General features: G+C 38.9%; 1 protein-coding gene across 2 annotated transcripts; it reads right to left on the bottom strand.

Annotated features, from left to right (window-relative positions):
• Positions 1-12,905: 12,905 nt before the first annotated feature.
• LOC112167783 (NAD-dependent protein deacetylase SRT1) lies at positions 12,906-20,340 on the bottom strand. 2 transcript variants are annotated; one of them, XM_024304857.2, is made up of 14 exons: positions 20,114-20,340; positions 19,022-19,051; positions 18,822-18,914; positions 18,142-18,261; positions 17,718-17,818; positions 17,427-17,535; positions 17,150-17,229; positions 16,230-16,308; positions 15,957-16,010; positions 15,686-15,782; positions 14,944-15,026; positions 14,218-14,285; positions 13,827-13,929; positions 12,906-13,589 (listed from the first exon to the last, which is right to left on the bottom strand). In XM_024304857.2, the coding sequence occupies exons 1-14, from the start codon at positions 20,210-20,212 to the stop codon at positions 13,296-13,298; spliced, it is 1,410 nt and encodes a 469-aa protein (XP_024160625.1). In that variant the 5' UTR covers positions 20,213-20,340; the 3' UTR covers positions 12,906-13,295. The 2 variants fall into 2 exon arrangements, with proteins under 2 accessions (XP_024160625.1, XP_024160627.1); XM_024304859.2 differs by lacking the exon at positions 20,114-20,340 and having other exon boundaries at positions 18,142-18,266.
• Positions 20,341-24,339: the final 3,999 nt, after the last annotated feature.

The following is a 24,339-nucleotide window of genomic DNA, read 5'->3' as shown; positions in this document are numbered from 1 at the left end:
CTTCTAGTTTCATCAGAAACATCTCTGCACATTCAATTTTGATTAGTAGGTCCAATTTGTTATTCTTCTGTTAAGTGAGTCCATTAACTTGCTGACGTATCTCATGTGGAGCCCATGTTTAATGACATAGCGATGAGGTGGCATGCTTAGTCAACTTAGGAGTTAACATGCATTTAGTGGCAGTGGCGAATTCAGGGGAGGGTGTGACTTGGCAACTACCTAACCTCAACTTTTCTGGTTTGCCATGAATTATAGTGTTGATCAGCTACTGTTCTTCGACAGAGGTTGAAGAAGGGGTCAATTTCATAATTTCTTTTATTAAAAGGGGCAACTACAAGGACGTAGAAGAGGACACGCTGGGCATTAATTCTTGTTCAAATGACTTTGCCTAAAAGCGATTCCGTTAATTTGAAGTGGGATTTATTAACCAACTGAAAGAACATTAATTTTGTCCCTTCCACGTTGGCTCCTCTAATTTTCCTTCTCACTTCATTCATTCTACCATAGCCCATTAATTTACAATTAACCACAATAATACATCATCATCTGTCCTTTATTTTCACTAAGGCCTTCTGTTTGATCATAATTCATATACATATTTGTGCCACAAAACATGAAAATTATTTGTTCTAAAATTCAATTTAATGTTGACTAATCCAATTTCATTATTCCCCTAATCTTGTACTTTTGCTTAACCTTGTGTTTATTTATTTATATATATATATATATATTTATTTATTTATTATGTTTTCCTTATCATGCTTGGAAAGATGGAGAAGCATGGAAATGAACTAAAAAGTCAACCTTAGCACATTTTCTTACTCCGGCTAGGAGAAAGCGAGCTAGACAAAGGAGGGTTGGTAGCCTGATTAAAGGAACTCCAAATGAGTTGAAACTTTTCAGATCCATTCTAGACATCCTATAATTATTTGTTTAATAAAGAGTTCAAGAGTTAGTTCGGAGTGGAAGGCCTTCAAAAGATCGGTCCAAGTTTCTGACTAAAAGACGAAAACAGCAAAACCAGACCTGTACCGATTCCGACAGCATTAAAGCCAAACTACAATGAATTAAGCTCTGAAATTTTACCAAGATGATCTACATTTATCGAGGAACATTTGGTATGAAGAAGTCGAAGACCAATTCTGAAGTTTCAGTGGAGATTCAATTGAATGAAGTTTCGGAAGCAGAAAATGAATCCTAGTTGAATAAGTGTAACTTGGTCGAGAATTCATTTTGGACAGATTTGTTGTGCATTTTTGGAAGGGATATGTTGCTGCAATTCTCAAGGAGAGTTCTAGAAGAATCCTACAAGATTATGACAAGATTAATCCATCATATTATCATTTGAATAATATGCAGGGTGCATGGGGTTCTCTTCATGCTTGTCATTGACTTTAGTGACCCAAAACCACCCCAACACTCTTCAATTTTATGTTTCCCATGCACAATAAAGAGATAGCTGCTCCTCTCTTCTCCTAAGTCATTTTTTTTTCTACTCTACACTCTAATAGCTCATCATTACTTCTCTCTTTTTACTCTATCTCTTCCATACCATTTTCCCTTGTTTTTAGGATCCATTACCACTCTCATACTCCACCTCCATACTTTTTACAATGCTTGAGCTGCACCTTTTGCTTGTATTCATCATTTTACTCCTCTCTCTCTCTCTTCTCTATATAAGCATCTCTTCATCACACTCTTAAGGCATCACCCATATACCACTTCATTACATCTTTTTCTCTCTCTATATTCTCTACAATCCACTATCAACTCCTCTACAAAACCTCCATCACTACCACCAACAATCCATAACATGTATTACCACCACCGCCACCAAATTCATCATCTTTTCTATCTATCTATTCTATTTCATATACATAAAGCTTCACCATTTCACAACTTTATCATTTCTACTTCTCATAAAGAAGAGTCTAGCATCACTTGAGGAATCATCATCACCATGACAAAACCTCCATGAGTTCATCTACACCATCCTCAATTTGATCATCACTAGTCACTTCTCTATCCCTACTTTTTAGTTTAATATTCATAAACATGTTGGAGCTTATATATTTGATTATGAGTGAGTAGTTAGTTTGTTAGGGTCAGGGTTGAAAGCCCTAGCCAATCTTGTCTGACATTGATATAAATATTATGTTTGATGCACTTTTTATTAGCACCTTAACATGCTAGTTCAAGAGTTGAATGTTTATGCTTAAACTTAATCATTTGAGTATGAATATTATTTACCATGACATGAGATACAATTAGGGCTTGATTAACCTTGGTTGTTTGAAGCATGATAGCATATCATATGTGCATATTAGGGTTGTTAACTACAATCACTTAGAGATAAGCTTGGTTGATTTGCATAATCTCTTCATCTCCAAGCTTTATGCACTTAGGTAAATGCATTAGACATCTAACCGGATTGAAATGCATGACTTAAGTAGTTAAGTACTACACCCGAGAGGGGTTGCTTGATATCATCAAAGGAGCATATCTCATGTCATACCCGAGAGGAATGCAAGGAGAGAAATTGGTTAATTAAAATATAAAAGCATCATTGTTTGCAAGAAAGACTAGATGTGAAAACCTTAAGCCCTAACTCCCATCCATTTCATTACATCTAATTTAGCTTAGCCTAGTTTACATTTCAAGTATTTATTTAGTTGTTTCCGAATCAAATCATCTCCAAAACTAAAATCAAATCACTACTCCACCTTGCATATAATCACCATAAACTTTGGTTCACTTGTGAGTCATTGTTTGTGATTTGTACATTTGCATATTCATCTAGCATCCTTTAGGTTTTCCTTAGCTAGAGTGGGTTTTTCAATCCCTTGGATACGATATCCCCTACTCATAATCCCCTACACTATAACTTAACCCTTATACTTGAGGGTGGCTATTTGGCTAACACCTTCTGTAATGTTTGTTTGTTTATAGTTAATTGTTTATTGTTATTTGTTGACTATTTTGTTGGATAGCAAGATTGCAACTAAACCAACAACATTTTGCAATTGTGATGGATTCCATTCAAGTCTACCTCGGTTGTATAGCAAGATTGAAATTTGAAACCCACATCCTCTTCGTGGACAATTATCGATCAGGTTCATTTTGTGGAGAATGTACTAATATATAATTTTTATTATTATTAAATTTGTTTTAGCTTTCTCTTAATTTTAGCTTTGCCCTATGTGATCAAATTTTTTGGATCCGCCATTATGGGTTCATTTTTGATAACGTGTCACCTTATGATTGAATTAGTGGGTCATACTATTAGAAATATATCAAAAATTAAGTTGTCTAACAAATTACCCAATCTACAGGTTGCAAAACAAACCACCATGCTAACTTTCTATTGTTTTAAATTGTCCTCAGTTTTTATATTTATACCATGTCCCTTGAACTTCCTCTTGGTTGAATTATATCTCTTAAAATTTTAAACAAAAATTCATCAACTATTTTTTATTTATGAGAAATAAAATATTTATTTTTTTAACAATTGATAAAATATTTATTAACTTGGGTTTGTTTTTTGCTCAATTAAAACTTAAGTATTCGTGCATCTTCATCAAAAAAATTGTCAAACAAAAGAAAATATAAACCTTAATAATGAAATTTTCCAAGTACTTGAGTTTTTTCAAGGGATATAGTATTAATACAAAAATTAAGGTTAACGAATATCATAAATAACTAATGTTTGTTTGAAATTCTAAGGAATACAGTATAAATATAAAAAACTGAGGATAATTTTATAACTGTTCAAGGAAAAGCTAATTTGTGTTTAGCCCAAACTCTAGGTTACTTGACCTAGTGGTAATAGGATTTAATTAGAAGGATCTAGAATCCTATTCAATGTAGAATTACTTTCCTTGTATGATTGAGATTATGTGCATTGTAATCCTCTATATAAAGAGGCCCCTATTATCAATGAGAATACACAGCAAATTCCTCTCAAATTCAGTTTCTCTAAAACACGTTATCAGCACGAAGCCCTAACCCTGAAGCAAATAGCCAAACCCTAATTCAAGAAGCTAAAAACCTTGAATCCGAATACAAAACCTTAAAGCCTTTTCTGTCTCCATCTCAAAACTTGAAGAAATCAATCCCAGGAGCCCAGAACCGGCGGCGGATTCACCGGAACCGGCCTGAAAAGCTCCGAACCCGTCTCCAGAAAATAAGAACTATCTCTGACCGGTTCGCATAGTTCCAGGTCACCTTCCACCTTCATAGTTGGGGAATACCGGCATCAGAGCTCCGAAATCCTTCACCAGAAATTTCATCTCCAGAACCGGCCGGAAAGTAACTGAACCGGCCACCGGAACTGCAGCAGACCCCTGAACCGCCTCGTCCAGCACCCTCGGCAGTACCTGCGCGCAGACCCTCTGCAGATCCTTGGCAGGACCTCGACAGAACCTCAGCAGCCCCCCGCGCGCATCTGTCGACAGAGTCTCGGCAGCCCCTGCGCACATCTGTCGACAGCTCTCGGCAGCACCAGCGCAGGCCCTCGGCAGCACCAGCGCAGCAGCCCTGCAGCAGCTCCGGCCAGCGACCACCGCCGGCCACCTCCGGTGACCAAATTCCGGCCACTTTTGGGCGACTTTTCGGGTCAGCTACAGTAACTCCGGCAGCTACAGTAACTTTCCGGCGTCCACTTTTCCGGCCATCTTTTAAGGTAAATTTTTCTAAAAGTTCCCGTTTTTTGTGAAGTTTTTCAATTTCTTCTTCTTTTTCGGGGACTTCCAAAATCCCTTCTTATACCCCCCTTTTCTTCTTTATAGGGGAGACCAAAAGCCGAACTGTGGGGGTTCGTGCTCACTCCAAGCTTGGAGCTTGTAGAGTCCTCCAAACTTAGAGTTTGTTGAGAAGAAAACGATCGACCACATATATCGTTGTTTCGATCTAATCCAAAATCCCTCTTGGAAGCGACTACGCTCAGAAAATTCCTAATTTCTTGGAAGCTACTACGCTTAGAAATTTAATAGTTTTTCGTGGTAGCCTTTTCGCTCCGAAACTAACCCTAATCTTGTGTTGTTTTTCAGGATGAGTAACCTGAACAAGTTGAACTTCGTTCCACTAGAAAGAAACAACTGGCGCAGGATACCATAGGTGGGTCCGAGATGTGCGCCAACATCTTAAGGCTGATGGACTTCTGGGAGCCATCCAAGAGCCTGGTCAGAACGTGCTCTCCATTGAGCAAGCTACTGCTTTCGAAGCAAAACAAGCTAAAGCCATAATTCTCATGACAAGGCACATGAATGACGCGCTCCAAAATGAATACCTCAATGAGGAAGACCCAAGAAAGCTATGGGTAGAACTTGAGCAGCGATTTGGCAACGTTCGTGACTCCCTGCTTCTTGATTTAGAAGTGCGATGGCATAGCCTCCGCTTTTGTGATTTCAAGTCTGTGCTTGATTATAACTCGGAAGCTCTTCGTATCAAGTCTCTGATGGAGTTTTGTGGCCAAGCCATAACTGATACGATGTTGATCGAGAAGACTCTCTCTACCTTCCCCGTCTCTGCACTGATGATTTCAAAGAATTATCGGATTGATGTAAATGCAGGACGTATCACAAGGTTTCATGAGCTCATTGGCGCCATGAACGTAGCTGAAAAGCACGACAATATTCTTGTGAAGAACTATAATGCTAGACCCGTGGGAACTAAGCCTATTCCGGAGTCTAACTATAGTCGCGCCCCCAATGGAGGACGCAAGGAGCGAAACCCTAAGGATAGGGACAATTCTGGACACTCTGGTCCATATGTTCGCCCTAAAGAGGAAGGAAATCTCCAAGAGAGGCGTGCACGGAACCGTAGAGGTCAACGTGTGAAGAGAGAGAGAGGCGGAGCCTCCGACCATGGTGGTAACGCCACCAAGAGGATAGGTTGTCCAAATTGCGCCCCAATGGCGCCTCGATCAAGGGAGCCTGACCATAATGATGTTTGTTTTCGATGTGGATCAACTGAACATTGGGCCAAAACATGTACCGCACCCCAGAATGTTGCAAACGCATACAAGACGTATCGTGAAGCAAGGGAAGCGAATTACATGGCACAAGAAGATCAAGATGGCGATCTAGATCTAAGGGTGGAAGACTACAAGGATCAAGACCCAGAAACTGGCGATTTTGATTAAGTCTTTTTATTTTCCAAGAGTTGTAGGCGATTGCCATATTACTTTTTATTGGATTAGATTTTCTTTGATCATAGAAACAATGATGTACTCCGTTGGCTTATGAATAAAATTTCGAGTTCTTTTCATTATGACTCAATTTTGATTCTAAGCATATTACTTTGTGACTATGATGGCTAGGCCATCAATATTAATTCAAGGACATGGAATAGCCCAATAAGTTCCCCTTGCCAAAAGGCACCTTGATTATTGTCGCAAAGCTCTCTACGCTCATAGGGAAAATCACACCTATGAATAGCCAACGAATTCCATGCGAAAATGCATGTAGAGAACGGAAATGAGTTCCTTTGCATTACCTCTAATGATTGCGAACAAAGGCGCATCTTAGAGAAGTTTATGTGTCGCTCTAGTGGACTTTATGTCACTATTCGAGCTATTAAATCCAATAAAGTTATGAGAGAAGATCTCTTGGATTTATACACATATTGGCTTTGTCACGACAGGATAGATCATCCTAGTCATGATATGATGATCCGTCTACAAAAGACTTCACATGGACATCATTTCTTTCGAGCTAAATGAAGCATGAATCAAAAGTTGATTCTTAGACTAAGTGTGACCGACACTGCTGCCTAGGGCACCGCCTCCGTCCACCACCAGCCTAGGGTTGGCGTAGTCCCTATCCATGACTCCATGGATGGTGTCCATCATGGTGATGGCGCCCTAGGTGATGCTGCAATCACCAACTTGCTTCACATAGCGTTTCGAACGCTCAGGCCCAATACTCAATGGTTGCTTCTAAGCCCTCTCGCTCGTTTTACTAAGCCTCTTCCTTAGGGAAATTAGGACTGAGACCGTCCTATGCAAAGGATATGCCATTACTCATTCTGTTCTTACAAAGAATCCGTAGGGATTTTGTAGATTGATTCAACCAACTTGCGGACGTTTAAATATCTCATGATGTTGGTTGACACGCAAACACACTGGTCACGTGTTGTGCCATTGTCCACTTGTAATGCTACTTATGCTACACTCCTAGCACATATCATGTGACAACGGGCTCACTCCCCGGATCATCCTATTTAGTCAATTGGATTTGACTATGCTAGAGAGTTTACATCGAAAGACTTTCGATGGATATTGCAATTAGCTTGATGTTGGACATCACATTCCCATGTACACACCCAATTGGTCTCACGGAAACGACTACGATGGTAGCCTGAACATTGGTAATGTGCACCAATCTTCTTACATCCGCTTGGGGTGATGCAATATCGCATGCAGCTCTGCTAATTCGTCTACGACCCACCGCCACTCAATATACCTCTGCGTTACAGCTAGTGACTGGGTACAAGTATCGTACTTACGCATATTTGAGTGTACCATTTATGTGCCAATTGCGCCGCCACTGCGCTCAATGATGGGTCCTTACAGATGAATGGGCAACTACGTTGGCTTTCAGACTCCAACAATCGTCTGCCACTTAATGCCCTTGCAAGGCGATCTCTTTACCGCTATATTAGCGGGTTGTCACTTTGATGAGACAGTCTTCCCGTCGTTAGGTGGAGATAAGAACACAGATGTTCAACAGGAACGACAGGAATTGTCGTGGCCTGTCCCCACTATGTCTCATCTCGATCCCTGTTAAAGTGACGAGATCACACAAATATGCTACAAACAAACCTGCAAGGAAGGACGTCCCTACGAGAGGACGTAGCGCCACCGCACACGGAGGTGGGTATGGCGCCAACACCAAAGAGAGTGGCACTCTGGCGTTACAGGCCATGGCCCCAGCTAGGATGCGTGGGAGGCCCGTGGGTTCGAAGGATACTTTGGCACATTCCAATCCTTTGATCATCAACACTCAAAATCCGTCTCATGAGTATCTTCCAGGTTATGGTTATCGTTGGGGGACGCCTCAACGTCAGAACCTATTCCTGAGAATATAGAGCTCTATGAAAATTACACTAGTGTACATGAGACGTGGGATAGAAACTCCATCATAATTGATGATGTAGTTGCGTATTTCGTTGTGCATGAGTTTGTTGAGTCAGATGATATCGAACCACGCTTCGTTGATGAATGAATGCCAACGTAGAGAATTTTTGGCCTAAATGGAAAGATGCGATCCAGGTTAAGATGGATTCTCTAACGAAGAGGAAGGTTTTCGAGCTAGAGATGCCAACACCTCCTAATATAAAACCTGTTGACTAATGGGTCTTCGTTAGAAAGCGTAGTGAGAAAAAGAGATGGTAATCTCGCCTTATGGCGCAAGGCTTCTCACAAAACGCCCTGGAATCGACTACGATGAGACATATTCTCTCGTAATGGATGTCACTGCACTCCACTACCTTGTCAGTTTGGTAGTTTCCGAATAACTGAACATGCAACTTACAAATGTGATCACTACGTATCTCTATGGGGATCTAGATACGGAATATACATGAAAGTTCATGGTGAACTTCATTTACCCAAGTCAAGAGGCTCTAGACCACGGAGCGCGTTTACAATAAGGTTGAAACGCTCACTAAAGTGACTACTTGATTGGGAAGGGATATGCCCACGCGTTTCTATGACAAGTTTTGGATTCTATCGCGGTTCATGTTGGACATGATCTTCATTAGAAGCCCTTAAAGAGTTAAGGGAAACCGCTGAACACTTGAAATCCGTAGTTTGAGATGAAGGATTTTGGGAGAACACGATTATGGCTCGGTTTGGAACTTGAGCATCGTGTCGATAGATGCTTAGGCATTTTGACAAGGTCAAGCCTTCGAGCACCCCCATGATCGTCCGTAGTCTTGATCCTGAAAAGGATCCTCTTCGTCGAAAGGATGATGACGAAGATGTGCTAGAGGCAAAAGTGCCTTACTTAGTACAATAGGCGCATTATTGTACTTATCCCAATGCACAAGACCGGACATCTCATATGTTGTGAACTTGTTAGCTAGATATAACTCTGCGCCAACGCGACGCCATTGGATTGGTGTAAAAGATATCTTTCGATACTTGAGATGTATGAATGATATGGGCTTGTTCTATCCCTACAAAGAGATGATGGATTCGGACCCATCACACACCAGAAACGCTGGCCTGCGTTCTCTATCCCCATCCCAAAACGACATGTGTTTTGGAAGGTTTTGCTGATGTTGGGTATCTCTCTGACCCACACAATGGTCATTCCCAATCCGGTTAAGTGTTCACCATGGGAAAAGACCGTGACATCTTGGAGGTCTACATAATAGACTCTAGTCGCTATATCTTCGAACAATGCAGAGATCATTGCTCTTCACGAAGTGGTTCGTGAATGTATATGGATTGAATCCATAATTTCGCATGTTCAAACAATTGTGGTTTGAAGTCTACCACAGATGAGCCTACGAGCATTTAGGATAATGCTACTTGTTTTGAACAAATGAGGCAAGGCTACATCAAAAGCGATAACACCAAGCATAATCAGCAACAACAGACACTCCTCGAGATCAAAGTGAACTAGATTCAATCTGAGGACAGTGATGCAGACTTGTTTACTAAGTCATTGCCCAAATCCACGTTCGAGAAACATGTGGCAAGAATTGGCTTGCAGAAATTATCTGAACTCCCATGATCGTAGTCATCAAGGGGAGGCGCAGACATCAGGGGGAGATGTCTACATGTTCACCTCGAAACGTGAAGGGTGTGTTGTGCTCTTTTTCCCCTTCGACCGAGGTTATTTTTGTCCCACTGGGTTTTTGTTACTCGGCAAGGTTTTTAATGAAGCAACGAGAGAAGCACCGCGTTTGGGCAACACAAGGGGGAGTCTTCAAGGAAAACCTAATTTGTGTTTAGCCCAAACTCTAGGTTACTTGACCTAGTGGTAATAGGATTTAATTAGAAGGATCTAGAATCCTATTCAATGTAGAATTACTTTCCTTGTATGATTGAGATTCTATGCATTGTAATCCTCTATATAAAGAGACCCCTATTATCAATGAGAATACACAGCAAATTCCTCTCAAATTCAGTTTCTCTAAAACAATAACATTATTGTAAGGCCCCATTTGTTAGCCAGAAAATCAAATCTAGAATGTGAAATAGTTTCCTATTCCGTTAAATTGTCGTGTTTGGTTAAGTCATAAGTCTGGAAAGGAAAGTAAAATAAATGAGTTGGCCGGAGTTCAATTCCATAAAAGAGACAGAATAGAAATACCATCTAGGGTGTTATATTTCAATTCCTTCACTCAATGGAATTGAAAATTTACTTGTTTAGCCCTTCATAAAATCTGGTCAATTAATAATTCTTATCTCCACTCATTCATTTTTAATCTTCCATATTTAATTCGATTGGGCATTATTGGAAAATCATTAACAAATCAATTCTCTCAAACCATTTTCTAATCTCAAGTCTTGAATCCTTCTAAACACCACAAATGAAAATGCTAAATCAATTCCATTCCATCCTTGAATGGAAAATTAGTACAATTCTTTTTCCCACTGTAACATTCCGGTCAACCAAACGGGGCCTAAGGTTAATGTGGTGGTTTGTTGTGCGACTTGTATTTAGAGCAAGTTCACCCGTTGAGGTCATTGAGTCAATACTATTCACTGCTTTTTACCTTTCATTTCCACTATCTTGGTCACTGGGTCAGATACTGTTCACAAAATGTCACTTTCTGGGTCAATTTCATGATCTGCAAACTGACATTCGGTGACCTTTTGTGAATAGTATCTGACTTAATGACCTAGATGGTGGAAGTGAAAGGCAAAAAACAGTGAATAGTATTGACCCAATGACCTCAACGGGTGAACTTGCTCTTAAGAGGTTGTGGGTTTGAGATATGGTTGGGTTATAGATTTCTAATAGTGGAACCCACTTCTAAGCTGATTAGGCATGTCACATTATAACATCATAAAATATGGGCCCAACATGAGCCACGTCAGCAAGTTAACGAACTCACTTAATGGAAGACTAACATATTGGACTTATTGGATCAAAATTGATAGTATAGGGATGTTTTTGATGAAATTAGATGAGCAGCGACTAAAGTGGTAAATGTAACTAGTATTTAGCCCTTCAAGTTCAGATGATTCAGAAAGAAGTTGAAGGATGAGTTCATGAGTGTTTGACTGATTTGACACTTTGAAGTTGTTTATTTTGCTGCCTTGTTGTATTTATAATTTTCTAAAACTTCCAGCTTTTATGAACTTATTAGTTGTTTAATACTTTATTTTATTTTTTTGTTTGTAATATTAAGCCATATGGCTTAGCACATCTGAATTGTTTATCATTTTATGAGACATTTGGAGTTTTTGGTATGAAATATGCACGAAAATTTTGCAGGTTTTTAGCATGTTCAACTCGGAAATGTGAATTTATGAACCCAAGCATTTGCACAGAACTGAAAGGTTGCGAAATATTCGGTTTGTAAAGTAACAAATAGGAATATTGAGCATGGTGTCCAATAAATCGAGCCGAGCCCAGCTCGGGCTTAAGAAAAATATTCAAGTCGAGCCGAGCTTGAGTATGGAAAAAAAAATCAAGCTCTAGCCGGTTCAAGGTCGATAAAAAGCAAATGAGCCGAACATGATCACCTTAGTATTCACTCCGACTCAACTCATTCACACCCCTACGGGCGTGTGGCTGAGCCTCCCAATTAGGCTAGGTTCCAAAACCCTTTAATAAAAAAAAAAAAACAAAACAAAATAGGAATATTGAGCCAAAACAAACCGAAAAAATTCGATTTCAGTTTAGGCCCTATACCAAGCCATACTGACCAGATCACAACCGTAGAATAAACCTTCTTATATAAGGTGCAAAATTGTTCCTGCCCTCTTTATTCTTGAGCATTAATAAACAGTGCAGTAGCAATAAATGCGAGAATATTTACTTCCATAATCTCATTGTTTCATTTTTCTTTAATTCGCAATAACTCGGGAGTTAATCCCATAGAGATAATAAATCTTTCGCTTGTAAATTCAATGGGATGAATTACATCTTGATGATATCGAATCGGATCAATATCATGAATAACAATATCTGCACTATCAAATCAACTCATCGTCAAGAATTGAATAGTATAACATAGGAAGATCTTTTATCCATACCGAACTCCAAATTTTATTCCTGATCCAACGCCTCATTCATAAGGAGTTCATACCTAGATAATTGCATAAGGCTGGTGCTTTAGATTGCTACCTACATGGATTCATCAGGTATGGACCCGTCCCTTAGTTTACTTCCTATGCGAGATATTAGTTTGTGTTAATATTGCTATGAACTGATCCTGTGCTTGTATATGATCAGTATGACATTACGTCACCAAACAGTAGAGCTACTGCTCCAAGCAGCAGCAGCAGTAACATAGCTGCCCAACAACACCAGTAGCACACAACCACTTCTGATGCCACTGCTGCTCTCCCTCATTTTGCGCCTCCAAAAGCTTCTCCCATTGCCATTGATCTTGAGCATAAATTCCTGCAGCAGCCTTAGGTACAGCTCCAAGAAACCATTCATTTGTCCCAGTCCATAAACTCCACCATAGAATAATTTAAAGCCGCAACTCCGTTGACAGAATAGTTGCGCTCTATTCAACAGCAACATTGGAATCACTTCATTCCCATACTGATGTGCCCATCCAGTTAAAATAGTTTCATAATGTCATTCCCGTACTGTCCTTATGATCATGCCTTCTAGGTTTTAACCAACCAAACCAGAAAAGAAGTCAATAGTTGAATGCCATGACACCTATAAATAGTAACAACTACAAATACCTAAAGAAGCTACGAAACAAGCCATAAGAATCGAGGCTATAAGGATTAAGGAGCAACAAACAAAAGAACGTGATTTCAGATGACTTGACAAGTTTCACTAATACATGTTCAAAGCTGAGGCTACTGGGTGTATTATCTAACAAAACTCACCCAGTTTCCTACTAATCACACTTTTTTCGTTAGTCCTAATGAACAGTGACATTTACAAATACCAAGTGTTCCACATTTTCTTGTACCACATTTACACAACATGTTATAACAATTGATGTACCAATTATACATTGGCTAATACTAACAACACTGTTAGACCGTTGTTTAAATGCTACATCAACTGCCACATCATATAATTCAAATATGGTACCAGAAAGTGCAGTCTACTGCATTATCCTTAGCAGACAATCATCAGTTTCTAAAGCCTAGATTTGCGCCTTTGCACTTTAGATCGTTTCTTAGATGTTGCAGGACCATCGCTCTTCCGCCTTTTAACCCCATTACTTAGAGTGTCAGCTTGCACAGCTTCAGCGGTCGTCTTATACGTGACAACGTTGGTTACAATGGCATACGTAAGAACCTCAGTTTTTGGGCTAGGGATGAAATTTCTCTCAACAACAGCATTCTTGCCGCAGCATGATTCATCAGTAGCTGTGTCTCTGAGCTTTTGCAATATGGCATCTTTATCAAGCTTAGAATGGTCTGTTGAAACCTGCACCACAATAAGTCACAATTTTGTCAGATTTCCCTCAAAAGAGTTGAGGATATTCAAAACTCAAGTTCCTGCCGAGATAATTGTCACTATTATTTATCTACTTTGATGACAATTTGGGCATGGCTAGTAATATCAGTTCAAAACCAAGACAGCACTGCAAACCAACGATGGTCATATTGATTTCTTTGCAAGGTGTATCACCATGTAAGAATAAAGATATGCTTAATGTCTCACCTCCCAATTGAGAGACACGTTAATCTCTGTGAATGGACAACCACAACCATCAATGAAGTTGAATTTCAAAACCATTTCAATTGATTTTGACTGTGAGGTTCTCCTGATACATATTGAACACAAGAATGTGAGAACATTAGTGTTAGATATATACCTGCTGTTTAATCATAATAATTACTAAGCATTGGATACTCCAAGGAATTCATCATCAAGAGTTTTCATTAAAGCTATTTTTCATAGAAAATGAATTTCCATAAATAATTAAATTTATTTTTTACGGATCAAACAGCTCCCTCATTTTGAATTAAACAAGTTTTACAATTGAGCTTCAAGTATTTCTGAGGCATATTTATATTTAAAATTGAATAGAGCTCATCAACATTTGCAATACCTTTTGAGTTGAAATGGCTCGTTCTGTAGAATAGCTGCTTTATAATCTTGGTTGTCTACGAAGGATATCTGCATTGCAAACCAGAATAGGATGGTTAGCATCAGATACGAGCAACTGTTGTAATCAAGTAATCCACAAGATGATTTTGTAAGTGATGTAATTTCTATAATGAGTTTTCATATTTCCTTTCACTCAGTTGATCAGTTCTGAGGTAAGGCAATAAACAAGTGCCAGTTCACAGTGCTAGAATAAAATGGTTTAGGATAATTGACTCCTGGTATAAGAGTTTTATTGGGTGCAAAAGTCAACTGCTCCAAAGTTTAGTCACTTAATATCTGTTGAGGAGTACACCAGTAAATTCCAAAAGAATGAGCTCTCCCAAAAATACATATTCTCAGTGCTACAATAAAAGTTGAGAAACATCAACTGCGCTACATTCAGTTAAGTGGACCACTGGCCAAAAAAATCAGGGTTTCATAACCCCTTATTCGCTATAAGAAATTTTTGGTGTAGATGGTCAACCTCTTCAATGTTTACAGTTAAAAAAATAATAATAATAAAAATAAAAAATAAAATATCCCTGCATTCTTATCTGTAAAATGACAAGAATGCAAAGCTGCATGTAGCAATTTAAATAAGCTATGAAAAATGAAAACATGAGGCAATTTCAGCCTCATTTATACCCCAAGTACTAAGATCAGCAAAATGAATCTCTTAAATAATCACCTCAATAGATTTGATGAATGGCAATGGAGCTTTAAGTCCATGTACACTTGCTACCCGGAGGTTCCAGTTCACATACTTTTCATCTGTAATGCAAGTGAATGAACTATATGAGAAAGTTGTGAACCATAGCCTTGACTAATTGGTATACAATCCAGTGAACTCCTGGGACTTGTTGCATAATGGGGAGTGCAATCCATTTCATACATAGGGCCAACTATTTAAGATTTTAGAAACCACCCACTTATTATTTTGTATTACATATGTATGTTATAGATTCACTAATGCTGTGACTTATAAATTCTGACAAATATGGGATGTTGCCAAGCAAACTACAAAAACATTTATGTTGGAAGTGTCTTCAGGTTAAGTTATGTCTACATCTATGGTCTACTAAGCAAAGACAATAATATAAAAGAGGCATCTTGTTATAAAGCAAAGAAATAAGTGTACAAGTCAGGCTCTCCAGAACAGTAATTCATTGCAAGATTATCAGCAAAGTAAAGGACATAATTTCAATCCACAATCCAGGAAGAAGCTTAAACGAAAAAGGAAAAACAAACAAAAACGAAAACAAACAAAAAAAGGTTTTCGCATAATTGATATTTAGAGTTAAATGAATTGTAAGTTTGTAACCTTTAAACAGAAGTACACAAAGCATCTACTTCAGATATAATATAAGCATGCATGTTTCGGTCTCTACACCCAAGTACAAACTATTTAAATAAGCATGAATTAAGATTACCTATACTCAATGCTTGAGTTAGAATGATCTGAAAAAGATCTATCCGAACAAATGGAGGAATCTGAAGATTTAGACTGTCCAAGACACCTGAAATAACCTGGAATACAAAGGAATAGATAATATCACTCTGTCTGAAAGAAAATAAACCAACTGTACCTCAGCATTCCGATTTATACAATGCAGGCCATTAACGTTTCTCCAACACATCCGATAAATACAACACTTTCATCAGCCAAAAAAAAAAAAAATCACTGGTAGTAAGGTCCAATACCTTATCTACAAGCCCATGGAGCAGTAAAGTTGCCTTCTTGTCCTTCGGAGTTTTCTGAGACATTATACAAAGCATATAATAGACAACCAGAAGATCAATGAGCATATATGTAAAACATAGGTCTTTACATAGTTTAACAACAGTCGAGGGATCCATATGAAATAAGTTCTCAATATCAATTTTCTATATGAAATGAGATATATTTCCCATAAGCAACAGCCATTATCTTGAACAAAAATGAAGCTGCCGGGGTAGAACAAAAGATGATATTACCTGAAGATTAACAATTACAATCTTTCCCCCACCACGGAGTGATCTCAGAGGTAGGTTGCATGCTGGTGTTATCTGCAAACTGCAGAATAATAACAATCACAAAGCCAAGTCTTTGCTAATGTATCCTAGAAGTTGGGCAATGATAAAAATAGAAATAACAATAACAACAATAATAATCACAAATCCAAGCACTCTAATATATCTAGTTTGATGTGTCCAGTTCTTCCCCTAGTTGTTTCTGTAAATTCATTTCAGATTTTCAATTTGGCATTTTTCCAGACAATAGAGCTTCCAACCAGAAATCAATTGGCAATGAGTGGTTGCATGGTTGGCAACAGGCAGAGAAGCCCAAGACCTTATATAATGCAATTCTTATAAAAGGCCAAAAAGTAAAAATATAAATAAAAAATAAAAAAAACTTTTAAAAAAATTTAAAGAATTTAAAATTAAAGAAATTGCTATCAACAAACCTTAAGTCTTTACTATTTATCTGTATAAAAATTCATCGGAACCAAAAAGTAATAGTAGTTGTCATATATGAAGGCTATAGAATACATGAGTAAATTAGTAAGTGGGATGCAAATGAAAAGTCAAAATGGAAGAGGATGAACCATTATAAAACTTTCAAAGTCTACATATAAGCTCATTTCATGTACATCTGTGTATGTTATGTGATATGCAAAGCCATAGTTTCTGGATGATTTAAGGCAAATAAACATTTTTTTTTATCACATCAACAACTCATAATTACAACAACTAGTCATCCGTGAGTCGAACTCACAACTCCCACTTATGAAGGGAAGACTTATGCCACTAGACCAAATGGTACTGGGCAACATAAGTTTTTCATCAACAAAACCAAGAAAAGAGTTGCTAAAGTTTGGACAGCTAAATTAGGGTATCTCCGTCGTTACTGTTACCTTGTTCCCAAACATAAAACAACATCAGCCATTCTGCAGTGCTTTTCAGCCTGATTCATCTCCTTTGAGGGCAATGCATCCTACATTCAAAGAGAGAGAAGGTGAGGGTTCCTTAAACAAATCTATCTAATTTACGAAAGATTATCGATTTCCCACTCCATTTGCACACTCTCACTTTTTGTTTGATGGTTTTCACATACTTTTTTTAGTTGAAATTCAAAATGTCCTTGCACCTCATTGACATCCAATCAGCAACTAAAAAATTAGCTAGCAATACCTCCCAGTCAAGAACTGTATCCTTAAGCCTTGCTCCACACTTTTTATCTGAGCACCTTCTGGAAGTCTCCTTTAGGCCAATAGTTTCTACCTCAAAATCCCGCATATACCTTCCAATGTTTGAATTGTTATATTAGATATCAATTAATGAAAGATAGACACAAACCATGCATCTAAGAAACAAATTATTAACCTCCAGCAGACAAACAGGGGGGAAGGGAGGGAGGCAGGGAGGGAGGAGAGGGAGCACAATATAATAATACAATAGGCTGATATGTAGAGCAAGCCTTACTCGATGCCACAAGAAGGGCAGACTTCCATAAAGGAGTTACCATGCAACTCCGCAAGTTTCTTCCTTGATATTCCAGATCGAAGATGGAGGCCATCAACATTCTAGCATTTAGTAAGTAACAGCTAATAAGAATGTAGACAAAATAGATGCTACTTGGAATTGTCTCGCAAGCACCGTATACATAAAGTTTAAAAAAATTAAAAAATATAAAAAAAAATCAATAAAGAAGAAGAAATGAACCAAAGGAGTGATGGAGTCACTCAAGTTAGTAACCCCGCACTGAAAAACACTAAAAACTATATGTTCCTGATGACTCCAACAGTTAGCACCAAAAACATGAAAGAGGTTCTGAGCCAAGTATCTTGTAGGAAACAATTCAAGAAACAGGAATTTCTAGAAGCAGCAATAGAATACAATGTCATACCTGGCTAATAACAAACTTCAGTATGCCAGCCCTCTCCAGCGCAACCAAAGCCATATGAGTCAAGCTCGGCATTGCACGATGAAATGGCAATGATGCTTCTGGCAAGGCTTTGCCTTCACGCTGCACTAGTAAATGGAAATCAGTTTCCCATGAATTCATGAAAAACGGTTAATTAGAGAGAGGGAGGAACTTGCAAAGGACAATACAAACTTCTTTCAAATCATTTGCTCCTCTATAAGTTAGTCAATGCACAATGGTTGATGTTGCAGAAGCCTTTTTTCTGAAGATTTTTCCCGCTTATGCACTCCTTTTGAGTGCACACTGACTTAAGCAGCCTAATGACTTCACCCTAAGTTTAACTATAGTAGTTAACATATTGGAGAAGCAGTGAAAGATACAGGAGTTTTTTGAAAGGAAAGGAACTAGAGTAGAGTTACTAATTTTGCAGGGACAAAATAGAAAAAGAAACCATTTACATCAAAACGTCAAAAGGGTACAACTGCGATGGATGTCAGGTCGATCATATCAAACATAAAGACCTTCCCAACTCACATTCAATTCAATACACCACTTTCCTCCAACCAAGAAGAGTTCCTCTAAAAGCAATTTCTTTTTTAGTGTTTTAACAGAAAATACCAAGAAGAAGATAAAAACTTAATCCACAATATTGGGGTCCTCACCTGAAGAGTCCAAATTCCCTTTGGACCTCGAAAATCAGGTATACCACAAGAAGTTGATATTCCTGCACCTGTAAACACCACTAGATGCTTACTCTGCAAGAACAAAGAAAAATCTTGAAGAACTTGACTAAAATCAGATCTAATATTTTAAAAAAAAAATTACATAAATTAAGCAGATAATGACAAGTGTAGGTTTAAACCTTCTGTACCAGCAGGGCAAGCTGTTCAATCTGCCATTGTGGAAGAAAAGACCACAAACACAAACAGGTGATGTAAGTATAACAAACATAAAAATTTACAAAATCTTATGTTAGGATAGTCAACACACACAGAAAAGATCAAGAGGATAAGCAACTGCAAAAGTGAATATATATGCAATGGAACTTGCAGTTAGTAAACACATCACAATTGTAGAAAATATATATTGAAAAAAGAGTTGAATAACTCAAGTATAACAATTTTTTAACTGCTTGACCAAAATAAATCAATTCTGTAACTGAGGGATAAATCCAGGACTCTTGAATTCTCAATGAGATATGCATACTATAATGCAACTACAAACAAATACACACAAAAAAGAGAGAGAAGTTCATGTGAAATTCAATATCAGATTGCATTGAAACTCCTACCGGACAGAATAAAAGTATGACCCACAATGCATTGAAACTCATATCTAGCAAACCAAACCAGATATTTGGGATATCATGTAAATAGTACATAATTTGGATGAACAGATATTTTCTTCAAAAAATAGCCACACTGATGGTACCCATGTTCACAAACCCTACCCCAGAAAAACTACAAGGGCAAGATAAAGGGTAAAAAGCCAGTCAATTAATCATAGAGGAGAAAGACAAAGATTGTGACTTTGTCTGACTCCATCCGAATACTTCAACTACTTTCCATCTAAACATGTCAAACTCAAAATTACAGCTCTATACACAAATGTTTCTGTGATAAACAAGAGCAAAGGTATTGGAGCAATGTCACAACCCATAAATTGATTCAAGTGCAACTCATTGATGAAGAAAGCAAGTAAATTGGATCAAAATGAAAACAAATGCCCGAACCCAGATATCAGATCTTAATAAGTATGTAGATGTATCGAAAACAAGTGTGTTCCACATTCAACCAAAGCTAGAATTGCCCCAATTTATGCATAAAACCTAAGTACCATTTATGGGTACCAAAATTCCAGAAGATCAACAAAGTGATAAACTTTGAGAAGAGAAAACAATACAAAACATTGCTGAAAAAAGGAAAGAAGACAATGAGGGAAAGGAATATCAAACCTTTTGTTGCAGAACTTCAGGGGTGTCAAAATGTTCAGACATTCCCACGCTGCCCACATCTTCAATGTAGGAAAGCTTCTCTGCATAACCCAAGGACATGGTCAATCAGGTACTTTGTCTCTGGAAAACTCTGTGTTTGGAGTAAGTGTGATGAAAAAGAACACGGAGGTGGGAGAGTGGTCAGTGAGAGAGGCCTTTTATGTTCTGTTTCTTTTCTTTGTTCCCTCTCGGTTGCTCCAAGTTTTATGACTCTTCAAGGAGACTCGACAGCTAAAATTTAAAAAGAAAAAAAAATTTGTTCAAGTAAATCCAGAATATGTGTCTGGCCCAAACTCGAGGTTACTTGCTCTAGTTGAAATATAGTTTGTATTAGAGATATTCTCGGAGAATCTTAGGAGATATCCAATCAATATACGATTATGTTTCCATGTACAACTCTATCTCTATGTTTGTAATCCTCTATATAAATAGACTCCTATTATCAATAAAAGTACGACTCAATTCTCTCCCAATTCAGTTTTCCTTAAACAGGTTATCAGCACGAAGCCCTAACCTTGAAACCCTAAATTCGTAGCCTTCAAACCCTAGCCACCACCGCCGCATATGTTAAAGCCCTCAATCCCAGGATTCTAGAACCGGTCGGAAAACTACCGAACAGGCCACCGGAAGTATAGAACCAGCCCTCCAAGAAGAAAAAAAAGGGATCCCTGCAAGGGTTCACCACCTTCCGGACCTCCGATTGCTACCAAATTTTTCCACCAATAGCGCCTCAACCCCAAGATTCCGGAACCGGAAGCAAAACCCTAAAAACCGGTTCGGAAATAGGTGAACCGGCCTGCCAAAAACCGGCAGAAGAAAGAAAAGAAAAAAAAAAGGAAAAGGAAAAGAAGCCCAAGACCAAGACCAAGGCAGAGGCCCACTGCCACGTCAGCACAGGGACCCACTGCCACGTCAACCCTCCGGTCAACGCCGGTCAACTTTCGGTCAACGACTTTTCCGGCAATTTTCCAACCATTTTCCTGTCAAATTTTCCGGCGACCTATTTCGAGGTATTTTTTACTAAACGTTCCCGTTTTTTTTAATTCAATTTCTCTTCTTTTTTGGGGACTTGCAACATCTCTTCTTCTACCCTCATTTCTTCATCATATGAGAGACCTAATTAAGCCGAACTGTGGGGGTTCGTGCTCACTTCAAGCTTGGAGCTTGTTGAGATCTCCAAACTTAGAGTTTGTAGAGAATTTATGATCAACCACTTACGTCATTGTTTCGATCTATCCAACCCCTCTTGGAATCGAATTTCTCAGAAGCGACCACGCCCAAAAATTTTATTTATTTTCGTGGTAGCCTTTTTCGCTCCGAAACTAACCCTAATTTCTTGTTCTCTTTCAGGATGAGTAACCTGAACAAATTGGACTTTGCTCCATTGGGAACAACTGGCTCTGAATATCACAGGTGGGTTCGTGATATCTGCCAGCATCTCAAGGACGATGGAATCTTGGATACGATTCTCGAGCCTAACCAGGACGTGCTAACTGTTGAGCAAGCTCAAGTTTTGGAAGTAAATAGAGCAGCCTTAGAGGCAAATAAGGCGAAAGCCATCATCCTAATGACTCGTCATATGGATGATTTGCTCCAGTACGAGTGTATGAATAAAGAAGACCCCAGAAGGCTGTGGGTCTCACTCGAAGATAGATTTGGCAACGTCCGTGATCCCTGCTTCCTGACCTAGAAGTGAGATGGCATAGCCTCCGCTTCTGTGATTTCAAGTCAGTTCTTGACTACAACTCGGAAGCACTTCGCATTAAATCCTTAATGGAATTTTGTGGTAAAGAGATCACAGATGCGATGTTGATTGAGAAGACTCCCTCTACCTTCCCCGTCTCTGCATTGATGGTTGCTAAGAACTATCGAATCGATATTGTTGCAGGACGGATCACAAGGTTTCATGAGCTCATTGGAGCTATGAATGTCGCTGAAAAACATGACAACATCCTTGGGAAGAACTATAATTCGAGATCCATGGAAATAAAGCATATTCCAAAATCCAATTATAGTCGCGCCCCTAAGAGAATGCGCCAAGAGCGAAACCCTAATCTTAGGGATACCTCTAGACGTTCTGGTCCATATAATCGCTCTACTTAGGAAGGTAACCGCCAAAATAGGCGAACATCAAACCGAAGAGGTAAACGTGGAAAGAGAGAGGGAGGCAACGCCTCTGGTCATGTTGGTGGCGCCACCAACACTAAGAACCATCTAAATGACGCTTTCAAAGCGCCTCAATCAATGGAGTTTGAGCAAAGAGATGTATGTTCTCGATGTGGAGTGTCTGATCATTGGGCACACATTTGTAGAGCTCGTGAAGAAATCGTCACCACCTACAAAGCATATTGTGAAGCAAGAAAAGCTCACTATATGGAACAAGAAGATCAAGAAGATGATCTAGAGTGAAGGGTTGAAGACTACAAATCTGGCTGGGATCAATAGATCGCCAATTCTGTTTAAGACTTTATTTTTCCAAGAGATGTAATAGGCAATTGCGATATACTTTGTAGTAAATGCCAATGGCTTAGTCTTTCTTCAAAGTAGGTTCACCCAAAGTAAGTGTGATGTCTAGGAAGGTTCTGAGATTAGTAGTACTTAAGCGAGCCTTGCTCCACCGACATCTCTTTACTCACCTGGTAACATTTATTTTGGAATTACCGAAATAAGTTAGACGACTACCATTGTTTTGCATTAGCTTGCATTTTGGATTAGATTTTCTTTGGTTAAAGAGACAATGATGTAACTCCATTGGCTTATGAATAAAATTTCGAGTTCTTTTCATTATGACTCAATTTTGATTCTGAGCATATTACTTTGTGACTACGATGGCTGGGTCATCAGTATTAATTCAAGGACATGGAATAGCCCAAGTTCCCCTTGCCAAAAGGCACCTTGATTACTGTCGCAAAAACTCTCTATGCTCGTAGGGCAAATCGCACCTATGAATTGCCAACGGATTCCATGCGAAAACGCATGTAGAGAACGGAAATGAGTCCCTTTGCAATACCTCTAATGATTGCGAACAAAGGCGCATCTTAGAGAAGTTTATGTGTCTCTCTAGTGGACTCTATGTCACTATTTGAGCTATTAAATCCAATAAAGTTATGAGAGAAGATCTCTTGGATTTAGACACATATTGGCTTTGTCAGACATGATAGGTCATCCTAGTCATGATATGATGATCCATCTACTAAAGACTTCACATGAACATCTTTTCTCTCGAGCGACATGAAGCATGAATCAAAAGTTGATTCCTAGACTAAGTGTGACCGACGCTGCTGCCTAAGGCACCGCATCCGTCCACCACCAGCCTAGAGCTGGCACAGTCCTTATCCATAACGCCATGGATGGCGTCCATCATGGTGATGGCGTCCCAGGTGATGTTGCAATCACCAACTTTCTTCAAATAGCGTTTCAAACGCTAAGGCCTAACCAAAATTCTCATTGGTTGCTTTTAAAGCCTCTCGCTCGTTTTACAAAGCCCGTTCCTTAGGGAAATTAGGACTAAGACCGTCCTATGCAAAGGAAATGAACATACTCCTTCTGTTCTTACATAAAATCCATGAGGATTCTGTGGATTGATTCAACCAACTTGCGGATGCTTAAATATTTCATTATGTTGGTTGACACGCAAACACGTTAGTCACGTGTTGTGCCATTGTCCACCTATAAATGTTGCTTATGCTACACTCCTAGCACATATCATATGGCAACGGACTCACTCCCCGGATCATCCTATTCAGTCAATTGAATTTGACTATGCTAGAGAGTTTACATCTAAAGACTTTCGATGGATATTGCAATGGGACTGATGTTGGATATCACATTCCCATGTACACACCCAAATGGTCTTGCGGAAACGACTACGATGGTAGTCCGGACATTGGTAATGCGCACCAATCTCCTTATATCCGCTTGGGGTGATGCAATATCGCATGCAGCTATGCTAATTAGTCTACGACCCACCGCCAGTCAATGTACCACTGCGTTACAGCTAGTGACTGGGTACAAGTATCGTACTTACGCATATTTGAGTGAGCAATTTATGTGCCAATTACATTGCCACAGCGCTCTATAATGGGTGCTTACAAACGAATGGGCAACTAGGTTGGATTTGAGACTCCAACAATCGTCCGCCACTTAATGCCCTTGCAAGGCGATCTCATTACCGCAAGATTTGCGGG

This window comes from Rosa chinensis, chromosome 5, assembly GCF_002994745.2.
Source record: "Rosa chinensis cultivar Old Blush chromosome 5, RchiOBHm-V2, whole genome shotgun sequence".
NCBI classification, from domain to species: Eukaryota; Viridiplantae; Streptophyta; class Magnoliopsida; order Rosales; family Rosaceae; genus Rosa; species Rosa chinensis.
Note: the sequence above shows the minus strand (reverse complement) of the source record. Positions and strands in the feature narration are given on the sequence as shown.